The sequence below is a fragment of the Phascolarctos cinereus genome, unplaced genomic scaffold (genome assembly GCF_003287225.1).
Source record: "Phascolarctos cinereus isolate Bilbo 61053 unplaced genomic scaffold, phaCin_HiC Scaffold_5;HRSCAF=322, whole genome shotgun sequence".
Taxonomy (NCBI): domain Eukaryota; kingdom Metazoa; phylum Chordata; class Mammalia; order Diprotodontia; family Phascolarctidae; genus Phascolarctos; species Phascolarctos cinereus.
Window position 1 is genome coordinate 43,262,182 of NW_027555958.1, and position 21,009 is coordinate 43,283,190.

At 38.1% G+C, this 21,009-nt stretch overlaps 1 protein-coding gene across 9 annotated transcripts in view; it reads left to right on the forward strand.

The window, feature by feature from the left end:
* Nucleotides 1-21,009, forward strand: part of POGZ (pogo transposable element derived with ZNF domain) — a 57,245-nt gene that overhangs the window by 20,068 nt on the left and 16,168 nt on the right. For 7 of the 9 annotated variants that reach the window (XM_078154860.1, XM_021005147.2, XM_078154864.1 and 4 more), the window contains one exon: nt 17,048-17,223. In XM_078154860.1, the coding sequence (XP_078010986.1) occupies nt 17,048-17,223 (176 nt within the window). Of the gene's footprint in view, nt 1-2,758; nt 4,688-17,047; nt 17,224-21,009 lie in introns of those variants that run through there. The other 2 variants (XM_078154865.1, XM_078154861.1) reach the window with 2 other exon arrangements.

The window sequence follows — 21,009 nt, forward strand, 5'->3', positions numbered from 1 at the left end:
CCTGTGTAAGGGCTCAGAGCTGGGATGCAGGTGCAGGAAGAAAGAAGTAGAAAGATGGAAGTTTCTGGCATTCCCTTATATAGAGAAACTACAGCTTTCCAGATGAGGGATGATGTTACTTTTTTTCTGACTTCTTAATCTCACTTTGCACTTAGCACCTTAATTCGTGGGGAGATAAGGTGTTATCTATAGCTTCTGTTTCTAAATGTACACTTTAAGATCTTTGAAGAGACATTCTTAATCTGCTCCCTGACCTAAGGCAGCAGGGAAGGCTCCCTAGAGCAATCTATCCAGAAAGCATTAAATGCCTCCTCCATGCCAGGTACTGTGGTAGACACTCAGAATACAAACACAAAAATGAAACATTCCCTGCCTTCGAGGAGCTGTCATTTTATCAGGAAACTCTGTGTATGTGTGTGTGTGTGTGTGTGTGTGTGTGTATACACGTTCACATATGTACATGAACACACAAGAACTATAAAGTAATTTTTGGGGAGGTCTTATGAGATGAGAGATCAAGAAAGATTTCGTGTAGAAGGTGTCTTTTGAGCTTTAAGGAAACCATGGGTTCTAAAAGTCAAAGGTGAGTAAAGGAGAGTGTTCTAGGTATGAGTAGTAACCATTATGAAGACATGGAAATGGGAGATGGAGTGTTGTGAGTGAGGAGTGGTAAGAAAACCAGTTTGGCAAGAGCATAGAGTGAAGGAAGGGCTGGAAATGTAGGTTAGGGCCAGGTTGTGAAGGGCTTTAAGAACCAAGTAGAGGAGCTTTTTTAAAAATAAAATTTATTTACCAGTATATCCCTGCTTTTTCTTCCTAGAGAACAATCCCTTATATCAAAGAATTTAAAAAAGAAAAAAAAACAGTTCAGCAAAACTAACCAGTGGAAAAAGTATGACATATATAGTGTTCTACATCTGAAGTTTCCTACATTTGCAAAGAAGTGAGAGGAAATGCCTTCTTATATCTCTTCCTTGGAGCCCGTCTTGGTCATTATAACTGTGCGGCATTCAGTTTTAATTGTTTTGCTTTTCTTATTTTTTCCATTTAGATTGGCATAGTCATTATCTCTTTGTGGTCCCATTTGGGGTTTTCTTGGCAAAGATACTGGAGTGGTTTACCATTTTCTTCTTTAGCTCATTTTATGGATGAGGAAACTGAGGCAAACAAAAAGTAATTGTCCTTGTGTCACACAACTAGTAAGTGTCGGAGGCCAGATTTGAACTCAGAAAGTTAAGTCTTTCTGACTCTAGGCTCTGTACTTTATCCATTGCACCACCTAGCTGCTCCGAAAATTACACAGCTGGGAAAAGGGATGACTCATTTGGCAAGGCTTCAGCCATTTGTAAAAGTCAGGAACTGTCTGTCTTGTTCCCAACACTTACTTGATTTCAGTCCCTCACACTTTTGAGATCCCCTTATTTGGTCTTCTAAGCAAAATGTGCAGTTAGGTCTAGCTGGCATCTCTTGTTTTGAAATTCTCTCTCCTATTTGGCCTAATGAAAGTTGGGGGTTTGGCTCCACCCATGTCAGAGATAGGGGTCTGTTCTCATGGCATTTCAGGTAGCTCACTTCTGTACCCTTAACTCTTACAATGGGAAGCCTGGGCAGGAGAATGTCTCATAGCTCAAATGTATGTTAGAAATAAGCAAATTTAAAAAAACAAAAATAAAAGTACCATTAAACTGATTCTTGGTCTTAGTAGATGACTTCACTCTTAAGAATGGTTCAAAATGGATCCCTACAATTTAGACATAAAGGGGTGATACTGTAAGCAAATTAGGAGAGCAAGGCATAATTCACTTGTCATGTCTGTGGAGAAAGGAAGACTCTATGACCACACAAGAGATAGAGAACATAATAAAATGCAAAATGGATAATTTTGATTCAATTAAAAAGGTTTTGTACAAACAAAGCCAGTGCAGCCAAGATTAGAAGGGAAGCAGAAAGCTGGAAAACAATTTTTATACCCAGTGTCTCTGATAAAGGACTCATTTCTAAAATATATAGAGAACTGAGTCAAATTTATAAGAATACAAGTCATTTCCCAATTGATAAATTGATAAAGGATATGAATAGGCAGTTTGCAGATGAAGAAATTAAAGCTATCTATAGTCATATGAAAAAATACTCTAAATCACTGTAGACTAGACAAATGCAAATTAAGACACTTCTGAGGTACCATATCATACCTATCATATTGGCTAAGATGACAAAACAAGAAAATAATAAATGTTGGAGAAGATGTGGGAAAATTGGAACACAACACAGAGTTGTGAACTGATCCAACCATTCTGGAGAGCAATTTGGAACTATACCTAAAGGGCTATAAAACTGTACATACCCTTTGATCCAGCAGTATCACTACTAGGTCTGTATCCCAAAGAGTTCATAAAAAAGGAAAAAGGACCCACATGTACAAAAATATTTATAGCCACTTTTTTGTGGTGGCCAGGAATTGGAAATTGAGGGGATGTCCGTCAGCTGGGGAATGGCTGACCAGGTTGTTGTGTGTGAATGTCATGGAATACTGTTGTTCCATAAAAAATGATAGGCAGATTTCACAAAAACTTAGAAAGACTTACATGAACTGATGCTGAATGAAGTGAGCAGAATCAGGAGAATATTGCACACAGTAACAGCAACATTGTGTGGTGACCAACTCTGATAGACTTAGCTCTTCTCAGCAATAAAGTGATCTGATCTAAGACAACTCCAAAAGACTCATGGTGGAAAATGCTATCCACATCCAGAGAAAAAATTATGGAGTCTGAATGCAGATTGAAGCATACTGTTTTCTTTCTGTTTGTTTTTTCTTTCTTGTGGTTTTTCTCTTCTGTTCTGATTCTTCTTTCGCTACATGACTAAGGTGGAAATATGTTTAATATGATGGTACATGTAGAGACTATCTCAGATTACGTGCCTTCTTGGGGAGAGGAGAGGGGAAGAAGGGCGAAAAATTTAAAACTCAAAATCTTATAAAAGTGAATGTTAAAAACTAAAAATAAATAAATTTAAGCAAAAAAAAAGAATGGCTCAGTAAACATTGACATTCACTCAGGGTTTCTTTTTAGTACTTCATATATTATGGTTTCTTGTGGAGGAAATTCAAGGGTCAGCAGCAAAAAGGTCCCATTACAGCCCTTCCCCCAATTTTTACTTGTCAAAATCCTGGCCATTCTTTAAGGTAACAGAATTGCTACCTTCTGTCTGATGGCTTTCTTAGATCACCCAGGATACAATCAGAAAACCAGAAGGGATCATAGAAGCTGTTATAGTCTAGCCTTTACCTGTCCCTTTTGTATCATAACTCACAAGAAGACATAGAAATGTTTTTCTTTGTTTTGTTTTGTGGTGTCAGAGAACTGAAAACTAGGGGGTATGGGACTACCATTGATAATTGTTGTTGTTCAGTTGAATCTGACTCTTTGTGACTCCATTTGGGGTGTTCTTGGCAAAGATACTGTAGCTTTTTGCCATTTTCCTTTCCAGCTCATTTTACAGATGTAGAACTGAGGCAAACAGGGTTGAGTGCCTTGCTCAGAGTCACACAACTAGTGTCTGAGGCCAGATTTGGACTCAGGAAGATGAATTTTCCTGACTCCAGGCCTGACACTCTCCCCGGCACCACCAAACTGCAGGCATAACTAAACAAATTAATGGTACATGAATGTGATGGAATAGAAAACTGTCGAGCTGTAAGAAATAATGAAGGGGATGGCTTCAGAGAAACCTGGTAATATTTGTATGAATTGATGAAGAGGAAAGTGACCAGAACTGGTATAATAGTAACAGTGATGTAAAGGCAAACAACTTTGGAAGATTTAAGGCCCCTGATCAATGTAAACCCGAAGACCCAGCTATTGGGGCAAGAACTCAACTATTTGACAAAAACTGTTGGGAAACCCGGAAAATTGTCTGGCAGAAACTAGATATCCATGTACCATATACCATCATTATACCATGTACCAAGATTAGCTCCAAGTGGTACGTGATTTAGACATAAGGGGTGACATAAACAAATTAGAGGAAGAAATTGCCTATCAGATCTGTGGATATGGGAAAACTTATATCCAAACAAGATAAGAAAGGTTCACAGGAGGTTTTTTGATTACCTGAAATTTAGAAGAGAATGTGAAATATCTCATAAGAAGAACAACTGATGTGGAGAACAGATCAAGAAGAGAAGACATGGGAATAATCGGACTACCTGAAAAAATCTTGATACAATAATACAAGAAATAATTAAAGAAAATTGTCCTGAAGTGTTAGAACAAGAGAGAAAAGCAGAAATAGAAAAAATACACCGATCACCATCTGAAAGAGATCCTGTGAGGAAAACCTACAGGAATATCATAGCTAAATTCTAAAACCCCCGCTCAAGGAGAGTATATTGCCAGAAACAAGGGGGGAAAAAAAAACAATTCAAATATGGCAGAGCCACAATTAGAATTACCTAGGACTTACCAGCAGCTACACTGAAAGATCACAGGTCTTGGAATGCTGTATATCGAAGAGCAGAAGAACTGCAGTTGTGGTAGAAAATATCATCCCCAGCAAAGTGAAGCATAATCCTAAATGGAAAAAAGTGGACATTTCAGTGAATTGCCAGACTTTCAGGATTTTATTGCAAAAAGACTTGAACTTAATAGCAAATTTAACATACAAGATCCAAGAGAAGTATAAGGTAAGCATCAAAGACTAAGTACAAGGTACTCAAGGGTAGACCATTTACTTTTTATTCAAGGAAATGTAAACTGTATGCCTGAGATTCTAATTAGTAATTGCGTAGTTCAAAAGAAAGATTGGGGTAGAGCTGAGTATGATGCAATTCTAAAAAGTGATACTCTCGAGGAAAAGGTAAAAAGTAATTATTTTATCCAAATGAGGTACAAAAGGAAGCAGAGGAATTAGATGGGGGGAGAGGGCTCATGGTTTTGGAACCCTGTTCTCATTGGGAATGGGTTAAAGAGGGGAAGGGAACAATACATATGTATTTAGAAGGGTATAAAATTCCTTTAAATTTAGAAAGAAATAAAAGGCTAGGGCAAGGGTGAGAATAGGGATGGGGGAGGGATTTTTAGAGGGAATCTTACATCAGATCTGGGTTAAAGAGAGAACAATATATACATTTAGAAGGGAATAAATTTATAAAGAAATAAGAGGATGAGGGAATAGAATTAAGGGGGGGTAATAGAAAGGTGTCTCAATGGGCATGGGATAAAGAGGAAACAACATGTATTTGGAGGACTATGAAAGTCTTCTTAAATTTGGATAGAAACAAGAGGGCAAGGGGAAAGGGGGGAATAAGAGAGGGACTCTTGGGGGGTAAGTTAAGTAATAGGAGGGCAAGGTAGCAGGTAGAAGTGAAGTCAAGTCAGGAAGGATAGGAAATAAGAGACATACACAAACATAAAATAAAGATCAGGAGTAGAATTTATTAAGGGGAAAAAAGCATGATCTTAGACAAAGTTAAAGCAAAAATAGATTTAATCAAAAGGGAAAAGTAAGGAAACTGCACTATATGTCAGCCATATTAATCAATATTGTTTTAGATTATTTAAAATAACTAGACAGTATAAGGTTGGAATATTGCTGTGGTGTAGGAAATGATGAGTTGGTGGATTTAGAAAAATATGAAAAGACTTTGGACTTATGAAGATGTTATCTACCTTCAGAGGAACGGAGCACAAACAAGTATAGTACAGTTTTACACAGATGCATATGAATGTACTTGTGTATAGCTATCTATGTAAGTGTATGTGTATACATATCCACAGTTAATTGTAGCCTTCTTGGGGGAGGGACAGGGAAGAAAAGGGAAAAGAAGAACAAAGTAAAAAGTGCACAACAGAGAACAAAATAAAACTTACAAGTAAGAAAAGAAAAGAGAGACAGCCCTCAACACGATGTGTAGTATTTATTATATAGGCTGTCTTGAAATGGAAATTTATTGCTTTATATTTTGAATCCCCTCATGTTCTGTTGTGCACATGACAATTTTTTTCTTTTCTTATTTCATATTTAAGTTTTAGTATTTGTTTTTTTCTTTTCTTTTGTATTTGTTTAAAATTTTTAAAAATTACCAAAAAAAAAAGGGCAGAAAATTGGCAGAAAAACCTTGCAGCAAGTTTCTCTAATAAAGATCTCATTTCTAAGATAGATAGGGAACTGAGTCAAATTTATAGGAATAATAGCCATCCCTTAATTAGTAAATGGTCAAAGGGTATGAAATAGGCTGTTTTCAGAGGAAGAAATCCAAACTATCAATAGCTATATGAAAAATACTCTAAATCACTAATAATTAGAGAAATGCACATTAAAGCAACTCTTTCTTACCCCCTCAGACCCATCAGGTTGACGATGTTGACAAAAAAGGAAAGTGACATTCTGGGAGGGGCTGTGAAATAATAGGTACATTAATGAGCTTGTCTAGCTATCCTGGAAAGCAATTTGAAACTATGCCTGAAAAACTGTTACACTATGCATACCTTTTGATACTGCTACTGGATCTATATCCTAAAAAGATCTGAGAAAGAGGGAAAAAAGCCCATATGTACAAAAGTATTTGTAGTGGCTCCTTTCAGTGGTAACGGAGTTGGAAACTGAGGAGATTGGCATCAGTTTGGGGGAATAGTTGAACAAATTATGGTTTATGAGTGTGATGAAATCCTACTATGCTGTAAGACGGAGATGTTTTCCGAGAAATGTGGGAAGACATGTAAACTGATGCAAAGGGAAATGAGTAGAACCAGAAGAACAATTTATACAGTAACAACAATATTGTAAAGACAAACAACTTTGAAAGCCATAAGAACCAGTCACAATTACAGAGGACTCATGATGGAACATGCTACTTTTTGGACATTGCTAATGTTGGAATTTGTTTTATGTAGTGGATCTTGTTTTTCTTTCTTTCTCAATGGATATGGGAAGGGAAGGTGGGAGGGAGAAATTTGGAGCTGAAAATAAAATTGAATTTAAAAAAACAAAAACAAAAACCCTGATCAGTGCAGTGACCAAACATGATTCCAGAAGATTCATAACAAAACCTGGCACTCATCTCCACACAGAGATATGGTGGACCCAGGGTGCAGATTGAGACATGTATTTTTTGGATATGGCTAATGTGGGAATTTGTTTGTCTTGACCATGCATATTTGGTACAGGGGTTTAGTTTATCTTTTTTTAAATTTGGGCAGGGGAGGGAAGTGGAGAGAGAGAGAGAGAGAGAGAGAGAGAGAGAGAGAGAGAGAGAGAGAGAGAGAGAGAGTAGATTTTTAATTGGAAAAAAAGTTAAATTTTTTTTTAAAAGAAGACATGCAAGTTTTACTTGAGTAGTTCTGATGATGGTGAACCCATTGGATTCTGTAGCAGACCATTACACTTTTTAATAGCTTTAATTGTTAAGAAGCTTTTCATATAGTACATCAAACCTAAATCTGTGCCTCTTTGATCCATTGCATCTCCAGAGCTAAGCAGAATAAAACTTGTCTCTTCTCCGATAACCATCAGATACTTAAAAAGTTATTCTGTTTCTTGAAGCCATAATTTTTTTTTCTGGGTTAAACATCCCTAGTTTCTTCAACCAGTCTTTATGGCTCTTGATTTACTTGGTCACTCTCCTCTTTTCTCTCTAGCAACTGTCCTTCCTAAAATGTGGTTCTATCACCTAAAAACAATACTGTAGATGAGGTCCAACCCGTTCAAGATACAGTGTTCTATCATCTTCCTAATTTTGGACGCTTGACATCTCTTAGTGCAACCCGACTGCGGGGGCTTTTTTATTTGTGTCAGTCAACAAGCACAGTAGGCATGTTGTAAGTGTTTGTTGCTTGTTGACTGTCCTGAAATCATGAAAGTTTACCCTCAGGGGAATGTGTGAAAGGTGGGATTAAAAGCAGGCAAAGTCTCCCATGGGTCATAGGTGAGTGATACCACTTCAAAAACAAAACAAACAAACACTACCAAATAAAGGAAGATCAGTTATGACAAAGTGAAATGAATTTAAATGAACCCAGGTTCTTATATTTTCACATGAAGTGTTACCGAACCACTCTCTATACTTGCATTTTTTAATTGTTTTTCTAAACCCTCAGTAGCAAGACTTTACAAACAGCTCTACTGAATCTTACCTTACTAGGTTTGGGCCCAGTATTCTAGCCTGTCATTCTTTTTGGTCCCAGTTTTGCCTGTCAGCATATCGGTTATCCTTCCTTGCTTTTGTGTCCTCTGCAAAATAGGTAAGCTTACCATTTATTCCTTTATTCAAATCATTAAGAAAATGTTAAACAGCACAAAGCCAAACACAGATCCCTCTAGAGACCTAAAGCACTAAGTTGAAACTCAACTATTAATGATGCCTTTTGGAGACCAACAGTTCCAAATCTACCTAACTGTACTGTTGTCTAGCCAGTATCTTTTTGTCTTATCCACAAGAATAGCATGAGAAGGCATTGGCAGATGCTTTGTTAAAATGTAGATGAAATATGTTACAGCATTCTCCTGACTTTTTTTTGGGGGGGGGGTTGAACATAGACACCAAAAAAAAAGCATTTCTATATGCAGCAGAATAAGAAAGAAGATTCTGTAATGAAAATATAAATCCCCATTTCATTGGAGAGTGAGGGGTAGGGGGAATAAACCTGTATTAAGCCCCAGGCATTGTGCTAAGCACTTTACAAATATTTTCTCATTTGGTCTTCATAACAACCTTGTGAAGTAAGTGGTATTATTATCTGTATTTTACAGTTGAGGAAACTGGGACAGCAAGAGGTTAAATGACTTTCTCAGGGTCATACAGCTAGTGATTGTTTGAAGCAAGATTTGAACATACATCTTCTGGAGTCCAGGCTCAGCACACTATCCACTGGGACACCTAGCTGCACCATACTGTTAGCTTTCTAAAAAATAAATAATAAATTCTGCACATTATTTTAAAGACAGTCCTGCTTGTCTGTGCTGTCTCCTGAATTTCCCTCTGTTCTCTTCTGTTTTAAAATGACTTATTCAGAACTCTCTCACTCACGAGTACACACGCACGTGCACCCTCATACACACACACGCACACACACACACACACACACACACAACTAAGAGAAAGAAAGGAGGAAAAACAACCTTTGTAACAAAAAAGTGTAGTCAAGGAAAGTGAACTGACATAGGGACCCTATCCAAAAACTTCTTTTTTGCTTCTGCTGAACTGTCTCTGTCAGCAGGTAGATGGGTAACATGTTTCTTCATAAGTCCTCCGTAGGACCATGGCTGGTCATTACTTTGATCTGAGCTGAGTCTTTCCATGTTGTTTCTCTTGATAGTTTCTTTCCTTGTAGACATTGTTCTCCTGGTTTTGCGCTGCTCACTTCTCTCTTCGTCATTTCATGCCACCCAGAATTCTCTAGTCATCTCTTTTGTCAATTCTTATAGGTCTTATAATTCTTACAAAAATATTGCATTCCATTAAGATAACACAGTTTGTTCAGCCATTCCCTAATTATCTAAGGGGCAATCTAATGCACCATCTTAGTCTAGTTCTTTTATTCTCCCCCACCCCTCTTTTAATTCCACCTTCAGTATAAGGCAGTTTGTTTTGCTCGTGGCTTCTCTCCTACTTAACTTCTACTTGGTTCTCTGTTGAGTTTGATATATTTATAAATTTTTGTTGATAGCTTTTGTTTTTACATTACCTAAATTTTACCCAAGTATCCTTCTCCCTTCCTTTCCCAGTGAGCTATCTTCTATAAGGTAATTTTTTTAAAGAAAGGAAAAATTTGCAAAACTGATAAGCACATGAAAAAAAATCAATAATTCACACTCCCATGGCTTCCTGGCTCACTTGTGGAGCTTTTTGGTGGAAGAAGTCACTTCCTATTGTTTTTTTCCTAAATTTATTAAACATTATTAGGTCTGGTGAAAACATTAGGTTTGTTTTACTAGAATAGGTATGTGGGAGAGAGTGGTCTATCCTCCCATTCAGGCCACTGTCTTGGCCTGTTCTGGACGAAGCTCTGCAGGCTCTTGTAATCACCACTTCTTTTCTACGTGTTCACTATCTTTTTAATAATAGGTTTAAGTATTTTGCTACTCTTTAGTCCTTTTCTACCTTTGCCATTTCCCACCATCTTTCAGATATCACTGTCTGTCTCAGTAATCAGTCACATCTTCCAGTTCCTTCACTAGCCTGGCATATAGTTTATTTGGGTCTGGTGCTTTGTAATCATCAAGAATAGCTAGGTGCCTTCTTACTTCCTTCTTGCTTGTCTTAGAAAACAGTTCCCTGTTAACCGTTTTTGTTCTGGCCATTAGTCCTGATAGAGGAAAGAAGAAAAAGAAGAGTCAAACATTCCTAGCTTCACCTTCTCTCTGTCATCTTTTTCTGTCCTCTACATTCTCAAGCAGTGGTCCCATCACTTTTTCGAACTGCCTCTTTTGTTTAGTATAGCTTAAAAAAAAACAACAACACTTGGTTAGATTTTGTTTTTCTCACCAACCTCAGTTCATTTGGAGCTTTAGCTCTTTTGACACTATTTTAGGACCATGTTCTGCTTTTGAATTTATCCTCTTACCTGCCATTGTTTCCATCTTCTGTATACATCTTCTTAAACTCAGGTTGGTCTTAGTTAAGTTCCCAGTAGTTTCACGTTGGTGTCTTTAGACAAGTCCCCCTTATCTTCCTCATCAGGATAATTTTTCTTTATGTCTTCAGAATTTAATTTCTGAAAGTTTAACGTTCTTCCTGGGCTGACTTCCCTAAATAATTTTAGTCTATGGAATCTTACAACTATCTTTTTTCTGGACCTTTGGAAATCTGTTTTTTCTGAATATAGGGTGCATATCAGACTGTTCTTGATATTGCTCTCTTCTGTGATATATTCTAAGAATTCACCAGGTCTCAGTGGTGCCTGTGAGGTGAAATTTACCTTCTTCTTTAAGGTCTCATTCACCTTCCTTGTTCCCTTCCCTCCTGTTCTTGTATAGTATTTGGTTTATATTGCTCACATTGTATATATTGCTTATTGTCTTGTATTGTAGATATTTATTGTATCTTATTTACTATATGAGATTTGTAGGCTTCTTGAAGTCATCTTGCACATGATGCCTTATATACAGCATGAACTCCGTAAATATTTGTTGAATGATTAAGTCCAAGAGATGCCGTGAAGAAAGAATTGATAGGCCTTAGTGACTAGGTTTGTAACTATTTCAAATCTGTGTAAATGGGTTATTAGAAATAGTGTCATAGTAAGTTCTCCATTTCCATTGAGGATAAAATAAGATGGAGTAGGCTTGAATTGGAGAAGGAGAGATCAGGTTACGTTCCCAAAAAAGTGTTAAATTAAGCAGGTAGATCCAGGGAAATGGAAGCATCTCTTTTCCTGGCAGACATTTAAGCTGAGGAAGCACGTGGAGTCTCGCCGACTGCCTGTACAAAGATCTGTGTGTTAGCTAATCCCTTAAACCCTAGGATTCTGTCATTTTCACAGTACTCAACGCCGGGCGTCTTGTTGGAGGTCCTTGACTTGTTAGAGCAGAGTTTTAGTGTGAATTCAAATATTTGTCAATCTCTCTACTTGTTCCCCTAAATGTTTTCAGTTTGCTTAAAGTTGAAAGTGGAAAATGTAGTCTGGACCTAGACACTTATTTTTCCTTCCTATTAGTCTTAGAAAATTTATGAGTACGTGCTTTGATGTGTTGGCTCATTTATGATTTCATTCATATGAGTGTTCTTTCCACCAGCTCTAATTGTGACCCTTCGGGCCTCAATCTATGTGACTCTTGTCCATGTTTTTACTGTGAGTCTTTTCCATCTTGAAAATTCTAGTGTGCCATGCCAGTTGTCCACCAGTTATTTCTCTATCACTGTGTTATGGATATGCCTACTTTTTTATTGAATGGGTCCTTGATTGTATGTATTTTGTTTTATTGCTTAAGCCAAGTAAACTCTCTCCTCCCTCATCTCAAAACACTGCCAAAATTCTAAATGTGGCTATAAGTAACCTAGATTCAAGAACATTTGTAGAGCTTTATTTTTTTTCTATATTTACAATTCTGTTGAAATGCCTAGAATCCCATATGCAGTAAAGTGCTTATATGTGATGATATCTGGGAATAGTTCTTTGTCTTTTGGTTTCCAGATTAATTCTATAATCTTTTCTGAAGAGTGGCTCATTTATCTTATTTAATCCTCAGGTTCATAAATACAGCAGAACATTGCCTCCAGTTATAATAAAACTGTATCTTTAATTGGTATTTGAATCCAGTGAAAAATAGTTGCTATAATATAAATAAAATATTGCGCTTGTCTCAATTTGTGTACTTCTGATAATTCAAGGATTAGTGATTTAATCTGGGCCTTAACAGATAGTCTTCATGAGGTGCTGTGACCAAGAGAAAAATCACCTGGTGGCCAGCCTTCTGAAGATGCCTCTCTGTACTTAAGGGCTCCGATGACAGACAACACAACCCAAAGCTGTACCCCTTAATCAAAGTCTTTCCATCTGGTAGAAACAGCCAGAGTGTGCTCTGCTAGAATGATAGAGCCTTCTAGAACAATTGCTATGATGCATACAAGCCCCCTAAGGGGTTTCTTAGAAGTGAAGATTTTTAGTGATTTTACATAGGAAGTAAAAGAAATATGAACATGAATTACTATTTTGTTACTAACGTTTGCAGATGAACAGATTCATGTGATCAATTACTGTTTCTTTTTTGGCTCAGCTTTGAGTTGTGGCTTATAAATGGAATGGTTACAAATGGGCTGGTTTTATAACTTTTCGTTTTGCTCTGTGGTGTCTATGGGTGTTGGGGGTTTTTTGCACACCTTAGACCTTGTTCTTTCCTTTTCTCCACGTGCTCCTACATGGCCAAATTCTGCCTTAAGTTATTTGTTATCCCCAGACAACTCTGCATGAACAGCTGCTAATTGAATTCACTTTCTTAAAATTCAAGGCAAGCTGCAATAGATTTCTTTCTAGCAACCAATCCTTTATACCTTATTATCCCAACCATTGCTTTCTGACTGTGTGGCTTCTCTTCTCATTATACTTTTATCTTGGAGGGGAGGCCCTTTGGGCCATTTGGGAGGAAATGACCAACTGTTTCATGGATATCTACGTTGCTATCTGTAGATTATAGGTTATCTGACTGGGAATGATAATGGTATCAAAGATTTAGAGCTGAAAATGATCATAGAGGGCATCTGTTGGGCCTCTCATTTTATAAATGAGGAATTAACTACAACAGTAATGGCATTTATATTATGCTTTAAGGTTTACAAGCACTTTACAAATATAAACTTTTATTCTCATGACGACTCTAGGAGGTAGGCCTATTTTATTTATTAGTTTATTATGCCCATTTTACAGATGGGGAAATTGAGGCATGAAGAGGTTAAGCGCCAGGGTGACACAGGTAGGAAGTGTGAGAAACAGCAGCATTTGAACTTAGGTCTTCCTGACTTCAGGTCCAACATTGTATGAGGTCACCTCATGAAGCCTCCATTGCTGCCTCACAGCAACCCTGTAAAACACACACCACTGGTACTCCCACCCTACCCCACATATGAGGAAATGAGACTCAGGTTCAGAAATTTAGAAATGGGAAGAGGAATGACTTGAGCCAAGGTCACCAACCCTCAGAAAAGTGGTCAGACTAATGACCACTCTCACTTGCCTCTGCCTATACCCTGTGCCCTGGATTCACATTCAGCAGACCTAACAAGGGGTCATTAGGAGAAATCACAACTCATAGTTCTTCTTTAGGGACCTGTCAGTGAGGAAACGTCTCCACCAAAGCAGGTCCTACTTAGCTTCTCATTTTTTAGAGCTGCCTGGGGTCACTGGGAAGAATCAGTGACTTGTCCAGGGTTCCTCAGCTAGTATAGCTCAGGCATGGAATTTGTACCCAAGGGTCTTCCTGACTCTGAGCTAGCTCTCTCCCTACCACCCCACATTGCCTGGACTATTATGATCATCTACCCCTTTTTCTTAGCACCTCAACTTGAAACTTCTTCTCTAGCCAGGCCAGGCTTTTCATTAATCCCTAATGCCAATTATATCAACCCAGCCTTCAAGTTTTTACTTAAAAATCCAGATGAATTTCTACCACCTTCATGAAGAGGTGGGCACAGGCTTCCTTTCATAAAGAATGGAGAGCTAGGGTTCTCTTCTGCTAGGTACTAGCTTCCCAAACCTGTCTGATTGAATAAGCCTAGGGTTACAAAATAAAGGATTTTAAGAACATTTACAGAATGGCTATTCTCCTGGGTCAGGGCTTTAAACATTCTCTAGGTAATTAACCTTATTTATTCACAGAATTGTCATTTCTGCAGTTGTAGCACCTTCACTTGGCATGAGGCTTTTATAAGTTATTTTGCTTGTCGGTCCTGATGTTATTAAGAAAAACTGACCTGGCAATCTCATTATTGCCATGCTGTGCAAGACTGCCCTTCACTCTCGGGGGCCTGCCATTTTCCTGACAGTTCAAACTCAAGCTTCAAGTAAAACTAAGATACAGGGTGCTTCTCTCTGCTTTGAGGCTCTCTGGATTTGCTTAATTGTTGATTGTCAGTGTTATGTGAGTCGACTTAAATTAATCCTCAGTGAAGCTGGCTTTATTGAGTTAAAATCTCTGGAGAAGAGTTTGCATGTTACCCAGGTTTTCTGTACAGGACCATACTCTATGTGATTTTTATCCAGATTTTCAGATACATTGACAGTCAATAAGCATTCATAATGTGCTGAACTAAGGATACAAAGAAAGGCAAGAGACAGTCCCTGCTTTCATAATCAGTGAGGGAGGACAGCATGCAAACAACTGTAGGCAGGACAAAGAGAAAATAAGCAACAAGGGAAGGCCCCAGGATTAAAAGGCATCGGGAAAGGCTTCATGTAGGAGTCTGGGTTTTAGCTGGGACTTGGAGGAAGCCAGGGTAGGCAGGTGGGTAGCATGGCAGGTAGAACATTGGGCCTGGAATTAGGAAGACCTCAGGTCTTTACTAGCTGTGTGACACTGGGCAAGTCACTTAATGCTCTTTGTCTCAGTTTCCTCATCTGTAAAATGGGGATAATCATACCACCTACTCTCCAGGAATGTTGTGAGCATCAAATGAAATAATTATAAAGCACTTAGCACAGTGCCTGGCATATAGTAAGTGCCAAATAAATGTTAACTGCTATTATTTTTGTTGTTATTGTTACAAAGCAGGAGGTAGAGATGAAGTAGAGGATTCTAGGTATGACAGAACAGGCAATGAAAATGCCCAGAGTTGAATGAATGTTTTCTTCCAGGAACACCAGGGAGGCCAGTGTCAAAAGGTGTGTTGGGAGTGGGGAAGAAGTTATAAAAGGCTTTGAAAGACAAACAGGCTTTCATATTTGATCCTGGAGGTGATAGGGAGCCACTGGAGTTTATTGGGTAAGAAGGAGTCCTGGGGTGGGGCGGAGGTGTTGTGGATGATGTGGTCAGACCTCCACTTTAGGAAAATCATTCTCTTGACTGAATGGAGGATGGATTGGAATAGGGAGAGACTTGAGGCAGGCAGACCCACCAGCAGGCTCTAACAGTGGCCCAGTTATGGAATGATGAGGGCCTGTACCAGGGTTGGGGCAGCATCAATGTCAGAAGAGAGAAGGGGGCGTATTCGAGGGATGTCACAAAAGTGAAATCAAAAGGCCTTGGGGAGTGAGAGATAGTGAAGAGCCAAAGATGACACCTAAATGTTGAGCCAGAGGGCCTGGGAAGATGGTGGGTGACAGTAATAGGGAACTTTAAAAGAGGAGTGTTTGGGCACAAAGATAATGAGTTCCTTTTTGAACATGTTGAGTTTAAGATGTTTACTGGACATACGGTTTGAGATGTATATGTCCGAAAAGCATTTGGAGATTAGAGGTCAGCCGAGAGGTTAGGCAGGATAGATAGATTTAAGAATCAGCAGCATAGAGATGATATTTGAGTCCACAGGAACTGATGAAATCTCCAAGTGAAGTAGTATATAGAAAGAACACGGCCCAGGACAGAATCCTGGGGGTCATGTGTGGTTGGAGGACATGATGTGGAGGAGCATACAGCAAAGGAGGATCCAGATGGGTAGGATGAGAACTAGGAGAGAGTAGTGTTCCGAAAACCTAGAGAGAAGTTGACAGTAATAGATACTGGTTTTAATGTAACTAGTAGATAGAGTGATACACTAGGAGTTAGAGGAAGGCTTCAGTTTAAATCCTGACACTATTACTTTTACACATGTGGTCTCTGGGCAACTCAGGTAACCTCTGGCAGCTTCAACTTTCTCATCTATAAAAATCAGGATAATCATAGCACCTACTTCACAGGGTTATTGAGGATCAAGTGAGATCAGCTAATCAGTCAGTAGGCCTTTATTATAAATGCCTGTTATGTGTTGAGCCCTATGATAACTGGAGATATAAGTACAAATAATAAAACAATACCTCCTCCCAAGGCATGTATACCACTTGGCAGATTTCAAAGTGCAATATAACTATGAGCTGTTATTTTAAATTTTCATTTATACCATTTGTTTCCAGATCACCTACGTTTTCCAATCCATTCCTCCCCTTGCCACCTCCCTGAAAGTTATCCTTTATAACAAATAATAAAAGAAAAAAATTGTTTTAGCAAAACTAACCAACACATCAACCAAGTCCAACATTATATGTAGTGTTCCATACCCTTAGTACATGACCTCTAAAAAAGGGAAGAGAAGTACATTGTGAGCTATTATTACTAATTTATCTTCATTATAAGAGGCATGGGTAAAAGGTGTCAATGAGAATCCTCACCAATTTCTTGTTTTGCTCTGTTGATTGTTAGAGTTTCTTCAATCTATTTGGGTCATGCTTCCATTTTGATGATATAGATTTTTTTCCCCTTACCTGAACAGTTAAATTGAAATGGTACTGTCACCATATCTGAAGGATCTAGTACTATCTGAGATCATGGTGTTTCCAGTGGCATTGATGTATATGGAGAAACTTGGGGAGTTTGACATTTTTTCTTATCTATCCCCCTCTCTTTTCCTTTAATGTTTTAGCAGGCAATCCTTTGGTTCAGCAAGGTGGACAACCACTCATCCTGACACAGAATCCAGCCTCAGGTCTGAGCACCATGGTCACTCAACCAGTATTGAGGCCTGTCCAGGTCATGCAGAATGCCAACCATGTTACTAATTCCCCTGTGACCTCGCAACCCATATTCATCACTACACAGGTAAATGGGGCCTTAGTGTTTCTCTCATTTGGTAAAGGAGTGGGAAAATGTGTTTGACCTCATTGGGACTGTATTCTCAGTCTGAATCCTTGATATCTAGAGCAAGGATTGGTAAAGTGTGGCCCATGGAGCACATCTGGCCTGCCACTTGTTTTCACGTGGCTTGTGAATTTAAAATGGTTTTTCACATTTTTAAGTAGTTGAAAAAAATCAAGACTAATATTTCCTGATGTGAAAATTAGTTGAAATTGAAATTTCAGTGTCCATAAATAAAGTTTTATTGGAAGACAAACCACATTCACTAGTTTATGTATTGCTTGTGACTGCTTTTGCACTGTAGAGTTGAGTGCTCTTGTCATTTGCACTGGTGCTCAGCACCCTACAAATTGCAGTGATGCAGCTGTCACTCAGAAGTGCCACTTATATTGCCACATGTTGGCATTTTATTTTGTTGGGTTTTTTTTTTTTAGTTACCATACATGCCCATCTTGTCAAAACAAGAAAAGAAAAGTAGTCTTTGGATGTCATGCTTTTAAGGCACAAGTGTGGATTATTTTGTCACTGGATTATATAGCAAAGTACTATGCCTATTATGCAGTGACACTGTAACTGTGCTAAAAGAATACAGTGGCCATCACCATTACCAGAGTAATCATAAATCACATTATTCCCAACTCACAGGAAAGCAAGTCAGAAAAAATTAGAAAATTTAAAATGTAATATCTTATCACAGCAGAATTTCTTCACAAAAATAAAAAATGAAAATGAGGCTGCAACCAAAATAAGTTTCCAGATGTCTTGTTTGTTAGCCAAGTAAGGAAAGCCGTTTGCTGGTGATGAGTTAATTAAATCGTGTTTGATTGCAACCAAAGCAATGTGTCCAGAGAAAATAAACGTTTAAGACTATCTTTTAGAACAGAAAGAAGAGTTGAGGGCATTGGGAGCAATATCACTAATCGATTAGAAAACAAGGCAAAATATTTTGAGTGGTTTTCCTTGGCTGTTGATGTTACCAGTTCTAGTCAGTTGTTGTTTATTCAAGGAGTTATTGGTGAGTCTAAAGTGATTGAAGAATTGTCCTCTGAATAGTCTTCATGAACCAATTACAAGGGAGAATATTTTCTTCTTTTTTTAAAAAAATTATCTTTAGTTTTCAACATCCACTTCCACAAGTTTTTGAGTTTTAAATTTTCTCCTCCCTTTCCTCACCTCCCTCCCTAAGACAGTGTGCAATCTGATATAGGCTCTACATATACATTCCTATTAAACATATTTTCACATTAGTTGTATTGTAAAGAAGAATTAGAACCAATAGGAGGAGCTACAAGAAAGAAGAAACAAAACAGAAGGGGAAAAAAAGAGCAAATGATATGCGTTTATCTGCATTCAAACTCCATAGTTCTTTCTCTGGATGTGGATAGCATTTTCCATCATAAGGCCTTTGGAGATGTCTTAGATCCTTGCATTGGTGAGAAGAGCTAAGTCTATCAAAGTTAGTCATCACACAACTTGGTTGTTATTGTGTACAGTGTTCTCCTGGTTCTGCTCACTTCACTCAGCATCAGTCCATACAAGTCTTTCCAGGTTTTTCTGAAGTCCACTTGCTCATCATTTCTTATAGCACAATAGTATTCCATTGATATACCACAACTTGTTCAGCCACTCCCCAGTTGATGGGCGTCCCCTCAATTTCCAATTCTTTGCCACCACAGAAGGAGCTGCTATAAATATTCTTGTACATGTGGGTCCTTTTCCCATTTTTATGATTTCTTTGGGATACAGCCCTAGAAGTGGTATTGCTGGGTGAAAGGGTATGCACTTTTTTTGGGGGGGGGAGCTAGGCAGTGGGGTTAAATGACTTGCCCAGGGTCACACAACTAGTAAGTATCAAGTGTCTGAGGCTGGATTTGAACTCAGGTCCTCCTGACTCCACTGCGCCACCTAGCTACCCTGGGTATGCACATTTTTATAGCCTTTTGGGCCTAGTTCCAGATTGCTCTCCAAAATGTTGGATCAGTTCACAACTCCACCAACAATGTATTAGTGTTCCAATTTTCCACATCTTCAAGGGAGAATATTTTCAAAGTTCAGAAAACACTAATTCAGTACAACCTGAAATGTAATCTGCTAACATGTGTTACAGTCATGGTGGTAATAATATGTGTGGAGCAGAAAAAACGCTTTATTGGACAAGTTTACAAAGCTTGTGGAAATGAAAGGTATTTATAGGCCAGTGGTTCATTGTATTATTCATCAGCAAATACTTTGTAGAAAATTTTTGAATCTATCATGTGTTACTGAACCAGTACTGACACTGGTGAACTTCCTTTGATCTCATGGCCTTAACCATTGTCAGTTCTATGAACTTTTGTCAGAAGTAGAAGCCAAGTATCTTAACTTGCCATCACTCAGTAGTTCGATTGCTTACCAGTGGTAAAGCTTTATCGTGATTTTTGAACTCGAGGCCAAGATCAAAATTTTTTTGAACAAGAACTGCCTTTTGCTGCAGAGTTGATATTTCGTAATGAATTTAGCTTAAAATCATAAGGCAAAAACAGTGCTTATATGCAAAACTTAAACTGTAGCAAAATCAATTCAAAAACAATGTTGTAATTGCAAGCTGCTTTATATATATTTAAGTCAAGGGCAGCAAGATGGTGCAGTAGTTAGAGTACCAGGCCTGGAGCCAGGAAGACCTGAGCTCAAATCTGACCTCACACATTTGCTAACTGGGTGACCCTTGGCATATCACTCAACCTCTGTTGGTCTGAGTTTTTTCACCTATAAAGTAGGGGGTAATAATAGCACCCAGGATTATTGTAAGGATCAGTATGAAAAGCCCTTAGCACAGTGTCTAACACATAGTAAGTACTATATAAATGTTAATTTTGGTTGTTATTACTGTTATTATTATACTTGCCATGCTGTCAAAAGTTAAAACAGTAAAGAAGATTTCCATTCCCACTCATATTTATAGCAAATCTATTTCCTGAGCTCAAACTATAGTGCCAGTAGTGTTTTTCTGACCTCAGTGCAGGTGCAAAAGAAATGTCCATATTTCAGAATCCATTTAATATTGCAGTTGAGAAGCTACCACCTAACCTTCAGTTGGAAGTGGTTTATCTGCAATATAATATCATGTTAAAGGTCAGAGATCGAGAGAAGAACCTAATAGAATTCCGTGAAAGCTTTCCAAGTTAAAATGTGCTCAACTAAAATCATATGCTCCTGGATCAATGTCAGTATTATTTGTCAGTACCTTTCTATGAAAAAACATTTTCAAAGATGAAATACATAAAATCTCACTATATGTCAGCATTAATGGATGATTATCTACAGTTGATTTTGATGATAGGGAACACTCAACATTGAACCCCAGTTAAGTGGAATGTTATTCCTGGGATAGAATTCCATTCTTCTCATTAAGTTGACTTGTGTTACTGTTATTGTATTTTGAATTTTATCAAAAAACTTATGGAAATTTGTTTTCTCTCTAGCTTAAAGAAGTACCTACATAATATTCTTGGTTTTGCCTCTTGACCCGCAAAGTGTAAAATATTTTTTCTGTCTTCATAGAAAAAGTTTCCCAACCCCTGATCTAAAGTTATAGGTCTTTCTTCCGTTTCTTCTGTTGTTCTACAAGTTTACAATATTACTATTTTCTAGACAACTTTACAGAACATAACTGCTGTTTTGCCTGAGGCTAGCACGCAAGTTAGTGGCAAGGTCTGGATTAGAACTTGTTACCCTCAGGCATCTAGACTTCTCCACAAATTGCTGGAGGTT